Source organism: Poecilia mexicana, unplaced genomic scaffold (assembly GCF_051168715.1).
Source record: "Poecilia mexicana isolate PSO_F unplaced genomic scaffold, ASM5116871v1 scaffold_16, whole genome shotgun sequence".
NCBI lineage: Eukaryota > Metazoa > Chordata > Actinopteri > Cyprinodontiformes > Poeciliidae > Poecilia > Poecilia mexicana.
Window position 1 is genome coordinate 27673474 of NW_028263385.1, and position 22119 is coordinate 27695592.

Here is a 22119-nt window from a genome sequence, read left to right on the forward strand (position 1 = left end):
AATTTTGCTATGGCGATGTCCAAGTAGACGTCGCTCGCAATACCTCTTCCACACATCGCTTTAAGCTTTACTTTCCATAAGCACACATCACTTTTAATTTGTTCAGTTTAGAGTCGCTGACGCTACATGTAACATAAATCACACTCTTATGTGTGTCTCGTAAAGTAAACCACAGCGTACTGTTGATGATGCGAGGAGAGGCCATGATGAAAGCCTGCCTTACAAGTCGTAACTGGTTGTTGTCATAGTTGCAGGATACATTTTAGGATATTTCTCACCTACTCTTACAATCCACATGGTTTTAGTTTTTCAGCACAGAACAGTAACAGAAAATGTAACTAAAAAAAATGGTTTGTCAGACAACTTATGACCAATATAACACAAAATAAAAATATTAAACACTTTACGACGGGGGGTAGGGGGAAGGTTTGCCTTCAAACACCATGCCTGTCGTGCTGAATTGTAATGACCAGTGCATTAGCAGCTGCTGGGTTGTTTAGTAGACTGAAGGTAATTGGAAAATCAATGGTCATCATTCAACATGTTTAAAGCTTATAATCGAATATGCTTTTTAAAAAAATAATAATAATAATCTTCTCAGTAAGCACTTCTTAGATTCCACACAGTAAAGTAGTTCTTTTTCAGGCGAATGTGATTTATAACCCAAAGTTACAATTTCTCCCTCTGTTATAGAGTGCCATAAACAGATGATCAATACTGACTTGTGTTAGCCTGTAGGCTTCAGTTAAATTCAACCATTTACCCACCATTTATTTGATGAGTGCTTGACCAGTTACATTTCTTTCTCATTTGTTCATCAACTGTAGTATTTTTCTTTTTTCCCTCATTTTTCACAGTCAAATTAGGAGAAATAGTCATAGTAAAAAGAAATTACATTCTGTCATGTCTATTTTATCAATCCGATGAATAAAATCGGAAAAATAGGGAGGCAAATCATTATCTTAAATTACCATAACAAAGATGGTTTGAATTGGGGTTTTTTTCTTCTTGGAAAATAAGAATTAGATATTGTCCCTGGTTTATTTTGTGTCATTTAGTGACCTTTGCACTGTTTGTGATGAAGTCTCTCAGCTAATTCATTGCACTTGCTAAAGGTTTGTCACAGATAACATTTAGATTACCTTTCTGCAATCAGCAGACCTTACATTCCAGTGGCTCATTGTTCAGATTGATCCAGTTTGATGCTTCTTGCTTTAATTTTCAGCAAATTGTAAATGTATAAAGCTGACTGTCATGGTCAGGACTTGCCAGTTTTGCTTACATTTACAGGAATAAAATAGCAGAGCGTTCTCATGGCCTTTTGACTTTGCCGTGACCTTTCCTCATAATGTAAAGAGGTGAGGAAGAGAAATTTATGAGGAAATTAGAACATTTCAACAGTTCGGTCACAGTGTGTTCAGCAGTTCACAAAACTTCATTACATTTACATGACAATGTGGACTTAAGTCGTGCAATTCAGACAATATACATTTTAGAATGAGTCTATTTCGCAAAACTGCAATGGAAACACTTTTTTTTTACTACTGCCAGAAAAGACGAAGAAGACAACAGGAAGTAGGACGATGTGATAAGTTTTTAAGGGCTTATCGCATGAACAAACTTAACGTGCGATTTTTAATTGTTTCTTATTATGTAATGGAAGAACAACAATTACAAAATAGTGTTTTTCTTCGACTTTTGTGGAATATCAACAAAGTTTTGCGCACATTTATAATGTAAATGCAGCCAGTGCCATTTATCATTACAGACATAACTCTTCTTTGATACAACACAACCTCCCAAGACATTTTTTTTCTTCCACTGCAGTCAATAGTTAAATGGGTTGTTAAAAAAACATGAAACATGTAATTTGTGAAAAGCGTTATTTTACTGCCATCATTTTTGTTTATGCATTTCATTTTCCATTTACGTCTTTCTTTGTGGAAATTTCCGGGTGGGAGCTATTTTACAGGATGTCGGTTCCGCTGGTGCACATAAAAGAGATTAATCACATTAATGACAACTTCACTCCAGTAAAATGAACTCTTTAATAGGTGTAAGTGACTTATTCACTGTTTACATTGACACAATGCTAAATCTTCGACTTCTTTACATATTACAACCACAACCTTCAAAGCGTTTTCAGGAGATTTTAGGTGGTGGACCGACAATGAAAAAGGATGGATGCATTTACAAGTTTATTGTTTCAGAATCTGGTGCAAGTGACCTAAAAATCGCCTTATTTGTAAGTAGAACAATGCATTCTATCACATTAATCCTTCATGTTTTGCAATTCGTCATGACGTGACAAAATGTGGAATAAGGTCAGGAGGTATGAAGACGACCCTGTGCTCTACTGCTCTGCTTTTCTTTGCCTTTCCCACAAAGTGATTTTATTTGCAAGTGCACACTCTGTCTGGGGAAGATTGCCAAAAGGGGAACTCCTCCTTCACATCCACTTTGTCAGACTTCCATCATGACATCCTCATGATTACATGATGTGTCACAGCGGATGCTCTCAATACCTCAAAACTTGGATGTACCTGCCTTGGAAAAAATAAAATATAAAATAAAAAAAAAGCTAGTCTGTCAGACAGAATCCGTATGTATTTGTTAAATAATAATTGTTTGTTTGTTTGTTTTCTCTGACATGTTACACCTTTAGGTTTGAAGTTTATACATTAAACCTAGAACTCCAGAGTGCCGGCTGCTTGGTGTGTCAGCTGCAAAATAGAAATTGTAGTGTTTTTCTTTTTGGAAATGAAAATTCACCCTCATTATTCATGACATCAAACGGGGGCCGGCTAATTTGCAGCTGAATGTGTGCGGCGGCGATGGCGGCCTGTTTAGCATGTGCTTGTGTCACAAAGGTGGCGGAGGGACGGAGGAGGAGAAGGCACCAGTGGGCCGCAGCTGGTGTGCCACAGTGTAAACCTCCTACCTGCTGCTCATCCGACTGATAGACAGGCTGGGTGATAATCTGAGATTAACAGTACAAGCTTGAGCGGTGGGCTGAGATTCTTTCTGTATCGGTCCATCTTTCTGATTACAACTTGTGTCCTTCCCTCGTTGCCTGTCCGCCTACAGCAATGTGCACACATGCCAACATGCATCCTCCTCGTTGCTGTTTTCTTCTTGTATCTGTGTGCTTCATCCCTCTACTTTGCTCTGCGAAACCAGCTGCATGTGTTTACTCTACCTGACTTACCTGCTCCGAGACAACCAGGCCGCCAGCGGAGCTGCCGTCATTTTAAATCCGCTCCCTCCGTCTGTCCCTGGCTGCGTGGGCGTACTGCCGGCGCGGCGGGTTCGCACGCACGTGAAGTCATTTGTTCCATCTCTTCCGACCTCGATCCGACCAGTTGTGCACGTTGACTTTACCTGCACAGATTTCACGGTCTACCTGTTCCGGAGGAGCGGAGGCCGCCGGCCGTGAAGCGGTCTGGAAACGTCAACGCTGTCCGAGTCGAAGCCGACTGAGTGACTGAGACAAGCTCTCATGGCCTGTTTCCCAGAGACAAGCTGTTGTTTCATCGGCCATGCTTGATCTCATTCTGGTATGATCCGGTTCAACAACCCCCATACACTAGCGATGTTCGACGCCACCGATTTCCGTTACGATCCGACGCTGAGTAAAATTCCGGCTGGTATCGTAGACACCGATCCTATACTGATACAAGCCAGTCGAATAATGTGTCTGGTAAATCTGAAAGAAGTGTTACGACAATGAAATACCACAATGACCTTTAAAATATACAATAAAAGTTCACAAACATAATGTTTCAAATCTACAAATCTGACTCAGTTCTGTCAGGAATGGGCCAAAATTCCACCAAACTACTGTGGAAAGTTTGTCGAAAGACAACTATATTTCTGAATTGAATAGTATATAACATAATCCTTTGAAAAATCTTTCTCTCAGTATTCTGGCATTGGATAACTTGAATAATTTCTGTAACTGACCTAAAACATCAGAAAGTTTATTCTGATTTACAGTCGGACATTAAAAGAAAAAGTTGATGGTGTTACACAGTGCAGGTCAATGTCTGGTTTCAGGTGTGATTGCATGGCATGATAAACACTTTCTCGTAGCACTTTTGAAAAATTTGAACTACTTTTGTGCTCTTGAAACACGTTAGATGTGGCAATTTGTGGCTGAAAGCCAAAGTTTTATATTTTCAATCCTTTTTTTTTTTAATTAACATCCTCAAAGATGTTTCAGAAGTTTCTCTTTAAACACAAATAGTTGGAGGGGGAAAAGAAAGGGTGCTTTCATTCGTTTCAAATGGCTCTTCCATTCACCATCCCTTACTATCCAAACATTCACACAAAGACCCAAAGTCACTTGAGGTGTGCTGCCGGTCGTCTTATTGTGACCGATTTCGACATCTATCTGTACGCCTCCGAAAGAGAAATTAACCAATTCACGTGTAACATCAAGTTGGTGTCAAAAGAAATCTTTGAACATCAAAACCTTCTCCTTGCCTATTTCAAATGTTTTTTTTTTTTCTTTTATTGTTTTGATTTCATGAAGAAGCTCGTGAAAGACGATACAGTTAAACATGCAGGGGGAAAAAAATCTTCTAAGGTCCAGCTTTCTTGTGCGAACTGTTCCAGTGCCAATATGTTTTATGTGAAAAAGGAGATGAATAAATGGCACAAAACATCTGACCTACAACTATTCATCATTACCATATTATTATATCCAGTCCAACATTACCTCTTTTCTTCTTTCAAGTCTACAGATTCTCTGTCCTTGCTGTGGCTTTCTTCTTATTTTAGTCTCCACAGATCCTCAGCGCTATTGATTGCTTTATCGGCTCTAGGCTTAGAAAAGCTTTGGGTTTGAATGAATATTTTATGAACAAAAAAAAAAAAAAAGATTTCCTTTCACAATGGACTAAGACCATGTCAGTATTTCACATTCATTTCTTTCAAACCGTGCAGGGACGCTGTGCCATCCTTGTCAATGCAGTCGATAATGGCTGCACTTGTCCGGTTCCCCGATGTGAGCATGAAGAAACGGTCACCTTTATCACGTCTAATCTGCTGCTTGGTGAGCAAGATTAAGAAGATGAAAAAAATTCCTTAATCAAGAAAGTCGTGTGTGTATGTATGTATGTATATATATATATATATATATATATATATATATATATATATATATATATATATATATATATATACCATTACTTTACATCATATATATACATATACAGTATATGTAAAGTAATGATAATAAAAGACCGCTGCATGTGCAAGTCGGCCTTGCGGGTTTTTTCTGCCAATGAAGTTAGGTTTTTGATTGGGTTGAGAGTCAAACTTCTTTTTTTTTTCGGCCTCCTGCAGTGTTCTCACTAATGATCAGCACTAATTGATTGAAAACGCTGAGCTGCAGCAAACAGGTCAGGGAGGAAACTTAAAGCTTTGATCATCTTACAAAGCAATGTTTAATTCATGATTTGAAAACATAAAGAGTGATGACAAGACATGGCTGTGCACTTTGCCTGACAGGTCAGCAAGAGACAGAAGGGTATCAATCAGAAAAGAACTGCAGAGATTCACACCTCAGGTGGGAGGATCAGTCAACAGGTGAACTATTGGTCATGCACTCTGCAAACCGGATCTTGGTGGGACATTGTCCAGAAGGAAACCACTGCTGGTAAAAAGCAATAGCACATTCTTTCTTCAGAATGTGTTATTCAAGTCATCAAGGGCAATGTTTCTCCAAACCACAGTATTTTGGCCCTCTGTTCTTTATGTTCTAGATGTTTCTCTACTCCAGCATATCCAGTTCAAACCCTGCACCAATTTATTTGGAAGCAAAGAAACACCTAAATCTCAACATTGAGTCCGGAAGACTACGACTGAGAGCCGCTGATGCAGAGGACACAGGAAATGTGTAAAAAACTATGTTCTTGTCAGTTTGGTCTACATGTAAAAAGCTTTGTTTGGTGGAAAACTTAACAGTGCACAATGTCATGATGCAAATGTCCCTAGAGCGATACATGGTGAAGGCAGCATCACCGTGTTTAGACACTACAGCTGATGTGTCTTGTTCAGGTTTGGTTTCAGCCATCTTTACTTTGGCCATGTCTCTGAGCTACAGCAGTTCTGGAATATTACAGAACTGGAAGATAATGGGTTCCTGATGGTGTCACGCTTACTTCTCCTCATGTCCAGAATAGATATATCTACTACATTCTGTCCTTTGCAGTTCCTTTGCATCCTGTTTTCTCAGCACGTTTCTTGCAACCCTGTTGATTATCTGTAAAACAAACACACACAAAAAATGTTCTGTGATCGCACCCCAACATTTCCACAAGACTACAGCATCCCTCTGGGAGACTTTTGAGTATTTTTAACTTTTCATAGTCAGTTGAATTTCTTTTTGGACCATTTTTCCTAAAGAAAAATGTCTGCCACATAGACCCACCTTAACAAAGAGCGCTGGTGCCCTATGTCAAGGTGCCGATCCTCGATGGCCAGCATCCTGCATGTTTTAGCTCTTCTCTCCCTGGTTTAACGCACCTGGATCCAACGATGGCTCATCAGAAGGCCTAAGAAGAACATTGACTTGCTGAAAAGGCAGTTACTACCACTAGGGAGAGAACTAAAGCATGGACCAACTTTGGACAACCCTGACATAGGGTGTTGATATCCTATGGTCATTCCACAGATATGCATCACCTGCCATTAAAACCATTAAGAATTCAAGTTTATCTAGGTTGGAGTTATAAAATACGCCTACAAATAATGATATGGTCAAAACACTCACTTACCTAATAATTTTGCACACAGTGATATGAATTTTTCTTACCTACTAAAAGATAAGCTAAGCAAGCAATATTTTAATTCAACAAAGATCTTTTTTTTCTATAGAGATGTGTGAGAAATTGTTGATCCAAAGCTCAAATTTGTTCATGTGTATTTTGGTTAAGTGTCTTTCTTTTTTTTCTTTTTTTTTCATTTGTTTATGTTGGTTGTTTTATTTAGATATTTGGAGGACCATCTTGGACATCGGCTCTTGGCTTCCTTATGTTTTTATCCTTGATGATGACACCTGACAGTGGTCTTAAAGTCCAAATGTTTCACTGAGTTGTGCTATAACAAAAAAAGAATAATCAATTTTTTTCAAAGTTTTTTTTATTTTTTATTTCTGCTTTATTAAGGCTTCCAGTTTTCAAATAATCTTGATCTTGATTTTAAAAAAATATCTATTTTCAGCAGTAAGAACAAAATTTGTTATAACTGTTCCTTTCTTCCTGTATTTAGCCAAGTTCAATACTTTACTGAAAAGCAGATTTGGGTGCACCAAAGTCTGCTTTTTTGAATAGGAGACACTGGTCAAATGTGGTCATATTTACTATGAAAATAAGCAGAATGTAAAAAGGCAGTTAACAAAACATATATATTTTGTGTTGTACATATTTTCTATTGCAAGAATTGTAAAGTATTAATTTTTGCCCTAATTAAAAATAAAAAAATTCTCCACCTCCATTTTTGAAATGCGAGAGAGCCAGAATCAATAAGGTTTAAATATCCACACTAGAGTTTACATTTGTAATGCAGTACTTCACTTTTTCTATTTTACAATTCTTTGCCGTGTTTTATTTTAACAATGTAATTATGTGGTTCTGGTAACGGTGTCGTTTATCTTGCACAGTTTTCATTAATTTTATATATTATTCTTAAGCTAAAAAAAGTCACAAAGCAGTAGCTAAAATGTTTAACATTATTGCATATGCATTTATCCAAAAGTTCTAAATATGTTTCATTAATGACAATATATTTTATTAATGACATGCCTTAGATAAGATTTTCAAAGTTCCCTTTGAGCGAATTTGTCTTGTAAATTATGATCTGAATAGTTATTTTTTTAGATTATTGTGTAATAATTGAATAAATTCTGTTTATATAAAGAATTATTTAAAAAAAATTGTATTAAATAGAGTGGGGGGGGAATAATTTTGCATTTTTTGTAAGTAGGATCGGAAAAAAATGATGCAGTGCAGTGTTACAACTTCAACCATTTTCAAACTGAAGCCAAAGCTCAGTGTGAACTATTAAAAATTGTGGAGAAAGAAAAAAATGTGGAAAACTAAAAAAAAAAAAAAAAAAAAACGCATTTCTTCAAATCTGGTTGGAAAATTTCGTCTCATTTGACAGAACACTTCATACACATTTTTATTCTTCAAATTTAATTTATTCCAATGGGAGAGAAAAAAAAACATCCATTTAATAATTAGGAGTATATTACTGTCCTCTCAGACAAACAGCACGTATAAACACACATACACAACTTCTCCAGCGGAATGCGAAATATCATCTTCTTCTTCATTTACAGCTTCTTTACATTTTGTATGACTGAAAACAATAGCTACATTTTTTTTTCTCTGGCAATAAATCCTTAAGTAAACCGGAAGCTGCTCGGTGCTCCCGTAAGAAGAACGGGTCGGAAAAAAAGTGCAAATTGAAGTACGGAGTCAAGTTCGGAAAGAGGTGGAGCTGGGAAATTATTTTGCAGCTTAGCAGTGGAGATGGTTTGTTTTTAAAGTGCAAAATGGAAAATTCGAGTAAGATTCACAATACGAACAAATTTTTCAAAAGTTGGGAGTCACGCTGATTTCTTGAATACATGACTGTGGACTTTATCCAGATTATTTTTTCCTCAAGAAGAAAAAGCAAACTTCACAAATGTCTTAGTCAACCTTGGCAGGTTTTTTTCTGTTTTGTTTTTGTGGCTTGAAATAAAAAATAAATAAATTTTAAAAAACGAAACATCTGTTACTGATTGCTTTTTGTTTTGCGCGCAGGTGGATTCAGCGTCTGTCTGCATGAAAACAATGTTTTTGTTTCGATTTAAAAGAAAAAGTGATGATTTGTAAATAAAATAAAACAGAACGGCTGCTGCACTGAGCTGCTACATTTTTTAATTATTATTTGATACTTTTTTTATCGTAAGAAACCTAAATGGCCTACTGAACGCATTCCAGAAACAACCGAGAGTGATAAAAAAAAATTATGAAAAAACTTGGATAGTTTATTTGAATATATTTTTCCCATATGTAACGGAAAATAACGATCAAGAAGTGACATTTCTTTTGCAGATATTACTTCATGCAACACCAAAGAGCAGGAGTGGGGGGAAGTTCCCATTAAATCGTCTCTGACAAAACTAAGTCATTGTTTTTGCTCGATTCCTGGTCGCTCTGGTCGTCGGTGAAGCACACGTCCACGTCGCTGTCGTTGTCGCTCTTGTGGTCGGCGTCGTCGAACGGGCCGCCCGGTTTGTCGTCCAGCTTCTTCAGAGTCTGTCCGGGGTGCCTGGACTTCACGTGCCGCTCCAGGTCCCGCCTCCGCACGAGCACCTTCCCGCAAAAGTCGCACCTGTAGGGCGTGTTGCCCTCCGCGTGCAGCCGGATGTGCTTGTTCAGGTTGCTCGGGTCTCCAAAGGGCCTGAAGCACACTTTACATTTGAGAGGCTTGTACCCCGTGTGAGTCCTCATGTGGATCTTCAGGCCGTACTTCCGGGAGTACAGCTTCCCGCAGTAGAGACACAGGTGGCCCTTCTTGGGTTTGCCTGAGCCTGTGGAGCCGGTGCTCCCGGCGGGCACCGAGTCCAGCCGAGCCCGACTCTTATCCGAGCTGATCTCCGACAGCTGCTGCGTGTGCATGGCGATCTCCCGGTCAATGTTCGTGATGGAGCCCAGGTCCTGGCTCAGCGGGGGGGCGCCAAAGTAGGGCACAGAGTCCGGGTACTTGAGGAGGTTGCTGAAGTGGAATTTGAGCGGGTAATAGGGGGAGCTGTACAGGAGCTCCCCGTTGTAGACGGTGAAGGGCATCAGCGGGATGTTACAGTCTCCGCCGTACGTCTTCACGCCGTCGAAGTGAGGAAGTGAGAACCTTTCAAAGTGCAGACCGGGGGGGATCTGGGGGTACCGGGAGGGGGACAACCCGGTGTGTATTCGACTCTCGACGTGCTTGAAAGCCGACGTTTCCTCCACGTGCGGCAGCAGTGGGAACCCCCGCATGGGATTCCCGCACGGTACCATCGGAGACGTGGAGTCCACGATGGCGGGCGCGCACTTTGGTGGGTGGCTCCCGGCCCCGTTAAGGCCCTCGCCCAGGTTGCGGATTGGCTTCATGTTCCCGATGAGTTTACTGAATCCGAGACCGCTCAGCTTGCCGCCGGCCTCCTCTCTGGACGACTCTGCGCCCGGGACTTTAGAGACCCCCGTCGGCTTGAAAGCGGAGCGCACGCCCGGATGGAAACCCATGCTACCCAGCACTGAAGACGCGGCTCCCAGTCCGAGCAGGTGTCCCTGGTTCCTGGCTGACGCGACGCTCATGTCAAGGGCCCGGTCCTGCTCCTCGGCGCTGCTTTTCTTTGACAGACCGCCTTTGTTGCTCGGGAAAGGCAAGGAGGACACCGTCCGCCGGTTAGAGTCCGAGGAGTTGCTGTGGCCGGAGGTGTTGGGGATGTCTCCGGACTTGGGCGACCTGCTGTAGGACTCGGTACCTCTGGCCTGTTCGCCGCTCACGAACCCCCGCCCGTTGCTCAGAGCACAGTGGAAGTGGACGTGGGCCTTGAGGGTGTTGGGGTATTTGAATATTCTCCAGCAATACCAGCAGATGTAACGCTCCTCACCTGTGGAGGAAAACACCACATTGACAACAAGGTCACCGCAGATCCAACGAGACAAAGTGGAGACTCTGAAATATGTTCACAACACATCCGGACATAAGCGACCTAAGATGCCCCAACACAGGCCTGTGTGAAGGGCGCATAACTTCACACAGAGAATCTTAAGACATGACATTTGTAAATGTATTTATTCAGTATAAAATTTAAACGTTTTTCCACTTTAAAATGTCATTTTTAAATGCTTTTTAGAAACTGACAAATGTTCTGCAGGGAGAACTCCTTACACTTTGGTTGTTATGTCAACCAGTGGCAATTTTATATGTGGTCCCTATGGCTCTCCGCCTTGGGAGAAACGTTAAAGGGGGCGACAGAGCAATTGTTTCACCTTTTTTCTATTGTTTCATTGCTTTTCCAGTCAAAGTAAGGAAGTGTCCCAGTGTGCTCTGTACAGTGGTGATAAAAGCAGTGACTTAGGCGCTGAAACTGGTATACGATTTGACAAGCCTTAGGCTGTCAAATTAAATGGAACATTTTTTCTGTTTTAGGGTTTCCAGAGCAAATTTGTTCAAAATCTAAAACACTTAGACTGATCAAACCTGAACTGGATCATTTCACACTGAAAGCAGATTTCTTAGAATAACAACAAAGACTGATTTTATTCCATGCACACCGTGACTGCAAAACATTAAAACAACTGAATAAATGATACATTTATTTAATTAGTGAGCACAGCTCAGTAAACTTGACCACTCTTCACCTAATCTACAGAGTTCGTATTGACTCAGACATAACAATCACATCAAAAGAGTAAATAAGAGAAATCTGAAAATGTGTTAATAAAACACATGAAGTTATTAATATTAAGGCTGAAGAAAATTATGTGAATTTACTTATTTGTTTTTGTTTTTTTTAGTTTAGGTTTCTCTTGTTTGTTCATGTGTTAAATGCAATTTAAATGACATTAGCATTAGGGTTGGTGGCTTCTGCTTTGGGCCCCCACATTTTTTCGGACTGGCTTTGCTGCGTAATTCAATTTTAAAATAAAAATAATCCGAGGGTAAATTTCATATAACTGTTTTGTTTACCTGTGAAACATTACAGCTCTTCAGAAGTATTATCAATAAATCACTACATCATCAAAATGACTAAAAATACATTTAAAAAATAAAGATCTCCACCCCCGCGTTGCACACCACGGGTAACGAAATCCGCTCCTAAGATCTGGTGCCAAATGGTAATAGACTCCGGGAGCCATTCTAATGGCCCCCAGTCGGGCACTCAAAAGATAATATAGATGTAATGATTTTGTAATCCTCATACGGGCCATTGTTTATGATCACCATCAAAAGGGCAAACGCCCTGCCCAATCTGGCGCTCCGGAGCTGGGACCCATTGAACGCGAGCCCTCTCCCTCTCTGCGCGCTTTCCCGTGGAAGTGACAGCAGCTGTTGCTTGAAATCGCAAGTCTCCAGAAACAATGGCGCAGGCCCATCTGTTGACGCCTCAATAATGGGGGACGGGGGGTGGAGGTGGGGGGTGAGCGCCTATGTCCAGGAGCGCACACACGGTGCGCGCTGCGCCAGAGAATCCGGGCAATATACACCCGACATAAAAGTTCGCATTCATTAGGCCACAATACCTTAACGCAGCCACCTAATTCAGCGTGAAGCACTTGTTTTTGAATTATTTGCTTTTGAATACATGAATATTAACGACGGGGTGACATTCGTTAACCTCCGATGAGCGACTGAATCGCTTCTTCCTCGACGCTCACCGAGGCGCGTCGGTTTCAGCGTTTAATTGCTTTTTATTATTATTATTCAAGCACCGTAATTACATCGCCACAATTTTTTGCCTTTTTCTTTTTTTTAATATACTGACTCTGATATCATATCAGTTTTATGAGGACTTCCCAGTTCGGAACAATACGTGTCATTGTCTGATGAAGGAATTTCCATGGAAGTATCTGTTGATAATCTGCTCTGTAATAGGATTAGGCTCTGATGAGGCGCTAATCCCCCAAGCGCAAACATCGGATTATTAATATTAACAGGCCGAACAAGAGGATTAACCACAAGAGCATTTGCTGATTCTCAAATCCCCGTTTGTTATCATTATTATTATTATTATTATTATTATCATTTGTCGTTGTTTTTACCGTATTTATCTGTGGAACAACAAAATATCCCCTCTATTTGGACGGGATTTTTTTTTCATTATCTGCGCGAAATTTCTTTTATTTTTCGATTAGAAACGTTTTTTTTTCTTTTTTTTGTTTCATTTTATTTTTGCTTAATCAAAATTAAACTGCAGCGGAAGTCGATAATTTACGCTCTCATTAAAATCAACAAATAAGTGGGAAATAAAATTGACCTGATGGATAAACGACAGGAAGCAATTCATTACCTCCTATTGGCAATACAGCGACAAAATTCACCGACTAATTGCGCAATGATGCCTAATAATAAAAAAATATATTATTTCTTGTTGCGTAAAAACACATATGCATGAAAAATTAACATAATTATTTTTGCACATAGCGATCTCGCTCACCTTTTTCGTCGTGCGTGGGAGTGGCCGTGGTGGGGATGTCGTACCACTGGGCGAGAGGGTTGGAGTACCACACACTCAGCTCCTCTCCCGCTGGGATTTCTCTCAGAACTCGGTAAAAAATCTAAATGAAAACAATAAAAATAATATTGATTTTTTTTTTCTCTGTATATTTTTTATGTGACTTTATTCCCGCTTAAAATCCACAGAATAAAGTGGGACGTCGTGGCATTAAAAATTCACCTGTTCGCCAGGTAAGTCCGACACTGCCTCCAGGTTTTGCTCCTGGCTATTCCTGGCGGCACGGATGAATCCGATCCAATCGGGCACAGGACAGCCCGACTCGTCCACGAACTCTCCGCGGACCAAACGGATCTGAGCCAGGAGAGGGAGAAACAAGTTGGGCAAATCCGAAAACACTAAAAAAAAAAAAAAAGAAGAAGAAGAAGAAGGCCGAAACGAGCCTAACGCACATAACCTAACGACAACTTGATTTGTTTCGATTTTCCGCGCCTTTCCTCTTCAAGATCACCTTTTCATTTAGAATTTTAAATAACACGTCTTTTTTCTTTTCTTCCCCCCCCCCCCCCAAATATCACGACTTTGCAGCCGGACGTGGAGGTGGAGGTGTTGCGGCCGCTGTTAGGAGCAAAGCGCACTTAACGCGTCTTTTATCCGCTCTGCTGATAATGTCCTAAAGAGAGCGGCGGACGGGCCTAATTGACTTGATATGGGAAACGAATTTGAAGAGTGTCAGAGCGTTTCTAAACTATTCTAGGAGATTAGGGATCGAGGCGTGACATTTGACACAGACATTGCACCTGATGATCCCCCTCTTCGCCGCGCCCCCCGGGGCCACGCATTTAGACGCATCAATCACAGTCACTGACAGCTTTCTGCGATTAAAAAAAGAAAACAAGCGAAACAAACACTCGTTTTGAATCGCAAAATAAAGGCGAGATTTTTTTTAATGAAAAACTTTTTTTTTTTTACAGAAAATAGTTTCTTGTAATTTTTTTTAACTATCAAATATTTTTGTTAACATTTCAATTTTTAAAAAGATTCAATATTTGTAACGCAATGCATGTGGACGCAGCTGAATAACCCATAGCAGTTTGTTTTTTCTTTTCTAGCATTTTTCCGCTTAATTTTTCGCCGCCTGCAGGCGGAGGCCCGACCCGGACACGCTGGCATCTTTCTGTGGCCGGATCCCATTAACAGTAAACGGCTCATCGGAATAACAGGCCCGGCAGGCTGGGAAACGTGAGGGCGCACACCCGGGGCTGCCCATTAGGCCGGTTAAGCTGACAAGTCGGCCACTAATGGAGCTCAATTATTTCTAACCTGACAGGCCAAACCAATTAATAAATCGCGGCTCAATGAAGTTTGACAAATCAGTTACAAAGAAAAAGAAAAGAAAAAAAGGATAAATTTTATTTTTCATCTATTATTTTGAACAGATTAATATAAACTGAAATGTCCAATATTTAATTTTTAAAATAGCAGCTATATAAATAGAAATAAATAATACTGCATAATATCTTTAAATACACACACACACACACATATACATATATATATATATATATATATATATATATATATATATATATATATATATATATGAAAAGTAATGCCAATTTCAAACCTTAACTGTCAATTATGCATATTGAGAGTTTACGGCTTACTTTTTTTTTCGGTCCGACGTCCTTGCGGTCCGACAGGTACTTCCCCAGCTTGAAGACGCCCGGTACCGGTCCTATCCGGAGCCCGGCCGGAACGCTGCAGTCCGCAAACACACTGACGGTGGTGGACACCCGGGTGGCTTGCATGGCGCGGGGTGAGATCAGAACCATGAAGACTGATGGAGACCCGAATGCGACAGAGCGCGCGCATGCAAGGGACGGGAGGAAGAGGAGGAGGAGAAGTAAGAAGAAGGTGATGATGATGAGGACAGGCCGATGTCCGCCCTCAAAGTGACGCGGTGGCGTTATGCTCTCCGGCTTTTCTAGTAATGGAGCACACCCCTGACACCCCTCTCTGTACACACACACCAATATACACACACACGCACATACACACACTCAAGATTATCTGAGGATGCAATGGGAAGAAGAACAGAGTGGGTGTTGCAGGAAGGTGATGCTGGTTTGCGTGGCGGTTTGGGGTGGAGCGCTCCTGAGTTTGCAGCAGCGGTGAGAAGGTGTGTGTGTGTGTGTGTGTGTGTGTGTGTGTGTGTGTGTGTGTGTGTGTGTGTGTGTGTGTGTGTGTGTGTGTGTGTGTGTGTGTGTGAGTGAGTGAGTGAGTGAGTGAGTGTGAGAGAGTTGGGCTCTCCCAGCAGCTGTGTGCAGAGGGGAAAACGGGCCGGGCCTGCGCTCACATGGAGACTTTCCCTCACTCCGCCGCATAATGAATTGCTCCCAAAACGGTCAAGACACACAAAAGAGCCCAGCGACCCTTCCCATCCCCGAAATCCAATTTGTCAAGGCCAGAGAAAGGAGAGCGCGGAATCAAAGGTCCGGAGCGGCCATTAATCCTCACCACGCGGCTTTGTCCTCCGGACAGTTCCGATATTTTCACTGACAAATCCACTGTATAATTCCTCCATAAATCCTCACCCTTCTCCATTCAGGTTTTTTTTTTCTTTGGCCATACTTTAAATCTACTTGGCTGCCATTCTTACGGCTTCTACTTACTTCAAAGGGCTCCTATCCCCTCCTCTTCCTCCTCCTTTTTTTTGTCCTTACTGTGAACAAAAGGAGCAGGAAAGTTTAGAGGACTTGTTAACTTCTATTGACTCTCGGCGTGTGCCGGGTTGAGATCGGGCAGGTACTGAAAGGGAAGGACCAGCAGCAGTAGGAGAGAGAGAGGGAGAGGCAGAAAAAAAACACATTTTCCCAGCTCACGCGCACACACGCGCGCGCACACACACTTGTGGTTTTCTTGTCTCCTTGTACAATGCGTTCAGCTGTTTCATTCTGCACTTTGACAAAGACAAGGAGGGAATAATCATTGCATGATTTTAATAATCCCCATCGGATAATATAAGTTGCAATTTATTTCGACTTCAAGATCGATCATCGGCTGGTTTCCGAAATGTAAATAACTGTTGTATAGACTTTTTCAAGAAGGCATTTTAAAATCGGCACCATTGCGATGTGAACGGACCATGTAGTAAATAGAAAAGTGTTTAAATGTAACAAATTTACTGTTTGGACATATTTTCTAGTGATTTCAACAAATATTTAAAACTAGGAGAGGGAAAAAAAAATCAGGATTAGCCATTAGGAGAGTGACACAGAGACTCGATTGACAAATTAATTGGTTGATGGATCGATTTGTTTTTGCAATTAACTTCTGAACAAAAAAAATCCTGGGAGCTGGGAGAGCCACTTAGTTGATTTATTTATATATTTGCAGGTTCTTGCATGGTGAGGTGAGAGGTTTTATCGAAAAATATTCGTGGAAGAGAAAAGATTAAATGACCGTAGTTTCGACATCAACACGTGGCCTTCAAAGGAGGATTTCCGATGTAAAAATTTCCGTCAGAGCAACTGCTTACTCTGTTTAGTTCTTGAAACTATGAGTTTTTGCGCTATTTGATTAATCTAGCAGAGTTTATTTATTTATTTATTTATTTATTTATTTATTAAAAAGCCACTTATTCGGAAAGAAAATGATGATAATCAAAGTGTAATTAAGATGAGAACGTGTGATTTAAGGGTTTGTTGTCGGGTCAGAGAGGAGCAACAACAACCTGTAGGCGGTCAGTCCAGACCATGCCTAAACTGACCTCTGACCTCTCCACTCTGGCCTCCCAATTAAAGTAAAACCTACTGAGAAAACCAGACTGGAGGAACGACAGACACTACACACTGTAAAAAAACGACTTTGGAAGCGTGTTACATTGTAGTCATTTAAATATGGTAACAATTCCTACACAGTAAAAAATGCTGGGTTATTTTCATAACCCAATTTCTGGGTTGGGTCAAAGGTTGGGTTAGTTTGACCAAATATTGGGTCAAAATTCATAACTCAAGAGTTGGGACAGAAATTTACCGGAAGTCTACAGCTTGAACACTTATGTTGGGTCAGGGGTTGAGTAGATTTACCCATCGGTTGGGTTAAAGATGAAACTTGGAAGAAGCCACGCCCCTCTTCACAAGCCTCCATTTACAACAAGATACCAAAAACATTTTCACAAATGTTGGTTCATTCATGTGTGCTGCATAAAATGGCTGATGTATTTACATGAGTAAAAGTAAATCGTACAAGCCTTGCAGTTGAGAACATTTCTGAGTTTGGATCATGAATTTAAGAAGTGGCTCTTTAGTTTGGCTGTAAATCTTAAAGTTGCTCTTGTAAGGACAGTCCTTGCCAACGAATGTCTTATCAGTGTCCGTCACAAAGGTTAGCCTTATTCATATATAATTTTATGCTCTAATTGCATCCGCTAATTTTTGTTGTCTGTTTCTGCTACTAAAATTGACATTTAAATTGACTTATTTGACCATCTTTCAGCTGCTAAATGTACATCTTACATCTTTTTTTTAATTCAGAAAAATCGATTACAGCCTAAAAGAAGTATGCACAGTAACAAGTTGTGTTTAATGGTTAATTCAATTTTTATGTATAAATGAATTCAGAAAAAGAAAAAAAAATCTATCGCCATATCTTATTTATCTAAAAGCGAGCCTTTGTCAGATTGTCCATTCTCCTCCCTGCGCCCTTTCAAAAACCATCCGAACGACACGCGAACAACCTAGTCAATGGTCGCAATGTTTGCGCCCGGCTGAGCGGAGGGGTTATTTATTATTGCCCGGCCTTTTGCGACTGGTTCTCATCCCATGCGTCCCGCACCTTACTCCACAGTGAAATTAATTAATCTCCTAAAGAAGGGGGCGGAGGGTGAGAGGATAGGAGGAGGAGAACAGAGAGAGAGAGAGAGAGAGAGAGAGAGAGAGAGAGAGAGAGAGAGAGAGAGAGAGAGAGAGAGAGAGAGAGAGAGATTTCCTTTCTGTTTTGCGGAGAATCCTCTGTGGTGAATCCCCGTCGCACAGTGCGCCTTGGAGCCCCGAGGAGCGGCCAAAAGACTCGGTGTGAGAGTTAAGGCAGCATTGGGAGCAAATGGGATGGAAAATTAAATGAAATTAAATGGCCTCACCAGGGGTATTGTTCATCCTCTCTTTTATTAAAAAAAAGACATTAATTACATGCTTGGATCTTTATTCGGGAACAATATTGTGGAGTCAATTAAATGCGCTTCTATATGCAGGAGCTCAATCTCTTTAATGAACTTAAATAACGATCTGAGAGAAGAATCGGAGCTGGGAGAAGGAGGGCGACGTTTTTATGGGCGGCTCTGTCCACTCCGGCCAGCTCCCCCCCACGATTTTTTTTTTTTTTTTTTTTTTTTTAAGGGGGAGGGGAATTCATCTGTCTAAACGGTGGGGCTCGCTGATTTAACTGGTTGGCCCATTAATGAGCCATGAATATAGAGGAACAACCTGCCTGCAAAGCAACGCGGTAAATACAGACCGCAATGCCCCACCAGGGATCTCCATTCAGACTCCGTGACTGCGGGGCCTTACTTCACTTGTGCCAAAGGTTCACCACCAACAACAACCACCTCTCCTGTTCCGCCTTTATTGGCCTTCCATTTGAGACCTTCCTGAGCCGCAGGAGAGAAAACACATTTTTTATGTCGACCCCATAAACTCTATTCAGGACGTTGGAAGGGCCCAATCATTGTCCCAGTTTACAGCGCGGCCCGTTTCCCACGTTGCAGAGATCCCTCCGCGTTTGTCCCAGATTCGGTTTATTTGCCACACATCTATTTCCCTGCATTGAAGCGAAGAAAACCTAAATCTTCGGTGCTTTTCGAACAACCAGAAGTTATTATCGTTCGCTTCAGATGTAGGAAAAGAGAAAAGAGATGGATGGAAGTGTTGGGTGGGAGAAGGGGTGGGGATTACACCACTTTGGTCTGACCAGATTTAAATCAGTATTTCTGAAATTATGTACATTTAACGGTGAAAAAAAATCACTCGGTTTTATAATCACGTTGTTTCTATTGCATTGTGTATCCTCCTTTGTTAAACAAGATAAATTGCAACATTAAACATTAAATGGTTATGAACTTTCATACACTTTTATACTGTCTGCAACAATGAATGGCAACGTTTGACAGAATCAATATTCATACAAAATATTTAGAATTTATTATCAAAAAAGTAGCTGTTATTCAAATTAAACCATTGTTGAGCATTGTATTTCCAAACTAAAACACTTCATTAAGACAATAAATATATATGTTTTGGAATAAAAGTGTTAAAAGTTCTTGTAACAATGAGGCATGCTAGCAAGCTTGACTTTAGTGTTAGCATAATCTAAGTTATCTAAAATGATATGCTCTCTGCTAGATGTTAAAACAATTTTTTCCCTTGGATATTAGATTCACAAACTAATAGCCTTTTAGAAATTCAAATTCAGCTGCTAATACTCAATACTGTTCAAAATATTAATTTTATAGCATACCTTGCTAGCAAATTTGACTACAGCTTTTTGCACTGATATTAAACATGTTAAAGATTTCAATTTTGTTACAGTCCTTAAATTTGACTAAGTTGATATAATTAATACAACTCACATTTTGCCTTACTGTTTCCTAGCACACGCCAAACAACAACATGGTGGTTGTCACCAAGATATATATATTTTTTTAATTAAAGAGGTTTGACTTTAGCTTTAGTGCTTTCACTGGACGGGTTAAAGCTTAGATGTAAACTTTCATTTTGCTCCATCAGGTTTCTCAAGCACGACTTTGAAGCTTTGCTAAAATTTTAAGCATTTTAATGACAACTATTTCATAGCAATTATTAGTCTGTGAAAGATTCCTTTTCACAGAATACTGTAAAAAGTCTGGCTTTAGGATCACTGCTAACGCTAAGCTAGTCAAAGCTATAACTTATATCTAAAATAGGGGACACGATACGGGAAAGTTGGCGATGCTATGTAATAAGGTTTTGCTCTGACACAGAAGCCTTCACAACCATAAGTTTTATGGCAGTTCTTAACGCTTAATTGACCCATGTGAATGTATCACTCACCTCCTGACTGCACATAATTGAAAAACACCTGACAACAATTTATGATAGAATTGTAGAGTCTCTGAAATTAGCCAGTGTTTGACCTGAATTATTATTGATTAAAGCATTGCACACCAATAGGCTTAATTGAAATCTTAATGGCACATTATTAAACACCCACATATAGTTTCTTTTTAATAGTGCATTGAACCCAAAGCATTGACTTAAAGATGTTTTGCTCCCTGGGAATCCAGGGGAAAGATGCAGCCTGCGCCCCGCAGGAGCAGACCAGCTGCCTGGGTGCGGGTGGGACATTAGCGACGCGTTTGAATAGTAATTATGCTTGTATGGGACTCCCACCAGATGACATGATTGGGATTTTAAGGCCAGACTAATATTCAAAATCGCATTAGAGAGCGGCCGAGTAAACGTCACCTGATTCAGCGCTGTTCATGCGTGATGTCATTCAGAATGCCTCCCCTCTCTCTGTTATTTTTTCCTCCTTCTTCTTCATCGCCTCCTTGAAGTGGGCTGCACCGCTTTGCATTCAAAGTCTGAACAAAGTTCCTCACTTAAGGCCGCTTCCTCTCGCATGAGGAGACGCGGATAAAGACGCGTGAGAAGTTGCGTGAATTGATATGTTTCGGTGTTTCCTTATAAATTCATACCTTTTCTCACTCGAGCGCCTCAGAAAGCAAGTGTCACTCAGGCCGATTCTCTCTGCTGTCCGGCGCATTTAGCGGCGGGCCCATTTAAAGGAGTTCGTTCCTAAGGCAAATTGTATGCAGGCATGGCTGCCGGTGAATGGAGCGGCGTGTCAGCCGACCCTAATTGGGGGATTTTTTTTTTAAAGTCACCCAAAGCATGTCCACAAAGTGACAGAAAATGGCTGGTTTCAAAGAGAACTCTCAACTTTTGCCCTCTTTGGAGAATATTCTAAGTAAATCCGCATGTTTCTCATGGGGATGGAGGTTATTGACCCAGCTGGGACTTTTGGGTTGTTTCTGCAACCTAAAAGTGAGAGCAAAACAAACTCCAGTGGCAAAGAGCACGTTTAGAGACATGCTGCTTTGACTTCCGTGTGACTGATTGGGTGTGTGATGAAAAAAATATATTGACCAGAATTAAGAATTTACGCTTGGAAATAACAGTCCTTATTGTTTCAGGGTTATATAGAGAGAGACTTATCTATACTAAAATTATGATTACAAACGTTCGAACGCGTTCAATGAAAAGATGCATGAGAGGAGAGCTGTGCGCAAAAAAAAGTGACAATTTGCGTCCTAGACAAAGCACCACGGAGAGCTCCATGCACGCAAGCACGCACACTCTGTTTACTTAGTCGCATCACTTACATTAAAGCGACGTCTCACTCTGTAATTTTGTAACCCAGACCGGTATTGTTGTTTTTGGACGTCCTTCGGGTTGGCTGCACACCGCACTCCTAATACGCTGCAACAAAATGTTATCTAATGGCTGCACCGTCCACAGACTCCTCATTATGCGGGGCCTGTATGCGCGACTGACAGTTCTGGGTTCAAACTAATTGACTCATCAGAGTTCAGGTGGGGTGAGCTTGTGGAAGTGACGCATGAGTGAAGTATGCAGGCTAATCTTGCAAATGATTTCCATGCACATGCAATGGATCAAACAGTGCAGTTTTAATGTGCTCCGTATATCTGTCTTTAAATTATGGCAAGCCCATAAGGCAACAAATAATGTTAATTTAAAACTAGGCATATTCAAGAAGGATGAAACAACTTAAAAACCTCTTTAAACGTAAAGCTTATTTTGAGTTATTTATGTATTTAATAATGTGAACTAACTTTGATT

General features: G+C 40.7%; 1 protein-coding gene across 2 annotated transcripts; it reads right to left on the reverse strand.

The window, feature by feature from the left end:
* Nucleotides 1–8184: 8184 nt before the first annotated feature.
* Nucleotides 8185–21869, reverse strand: prdm13 (PR domain containing 13). Of its 2 annotated transcripts, XM_014967449.2 has the most exons (6): nucleotides 21642–21869; nucleotides 15895–15944; nucleotides 14887–15059; nucleotides 13442–13573; nucleotides 13202–13322; nucleotides 8185–10651 (listed from the first exon to the last, which is right to left on the reverse strand). In XM_014967449.2, the coding sequence occupies exons 3-6, from the start codon at nucleotides 15052–15054 to the stop codon at nucleotides 9159–9161; spliced, it is 1914 nt and encodes a 637-aa protein (XP_014822935.2). In that variant the 5' UTR covers nucleotides 15055–15059; nucleotides 15895–15944; nucleotides 21642–21869; the 3' UTR covers nucleotides 8185–9158. The 2 variants fall into 2 exon arrangements, with proteins under 2 accessions (XP_014822935.2, XP_014822934.2); XM_014967448.2 differs by lacking the exon at nucleotides 15895–15944.
* Nucleotides 21870–22119: the final 250 nt, after the last annotated feature.

Excerpts from the sequence above, each read along its gene's own strand:
- prdm13 (XM_014967448.2), bottom strand. The coding sequence starts at position 15,054 with ATGGTTCTGATCTCACCCCGCGCCATGCAAGCCACCCGGGTGTCCACC. Across the intron at positions 13,323-13,441 it reads CGGACTTACCTGGCGAACAG|ATTTTTTACCGAGTTCTGAG; the intron begins GTGAATTTTTAA and ends GTTTTCATTTAG. Across the intron at positions 10,652-13,201 it reads TCCCACGCACGACGAAAAAG|GTGAGGAGCGTTACATCTGC; the intron begins GTGAGCGAGATC and ends TTTCCTCCACAG.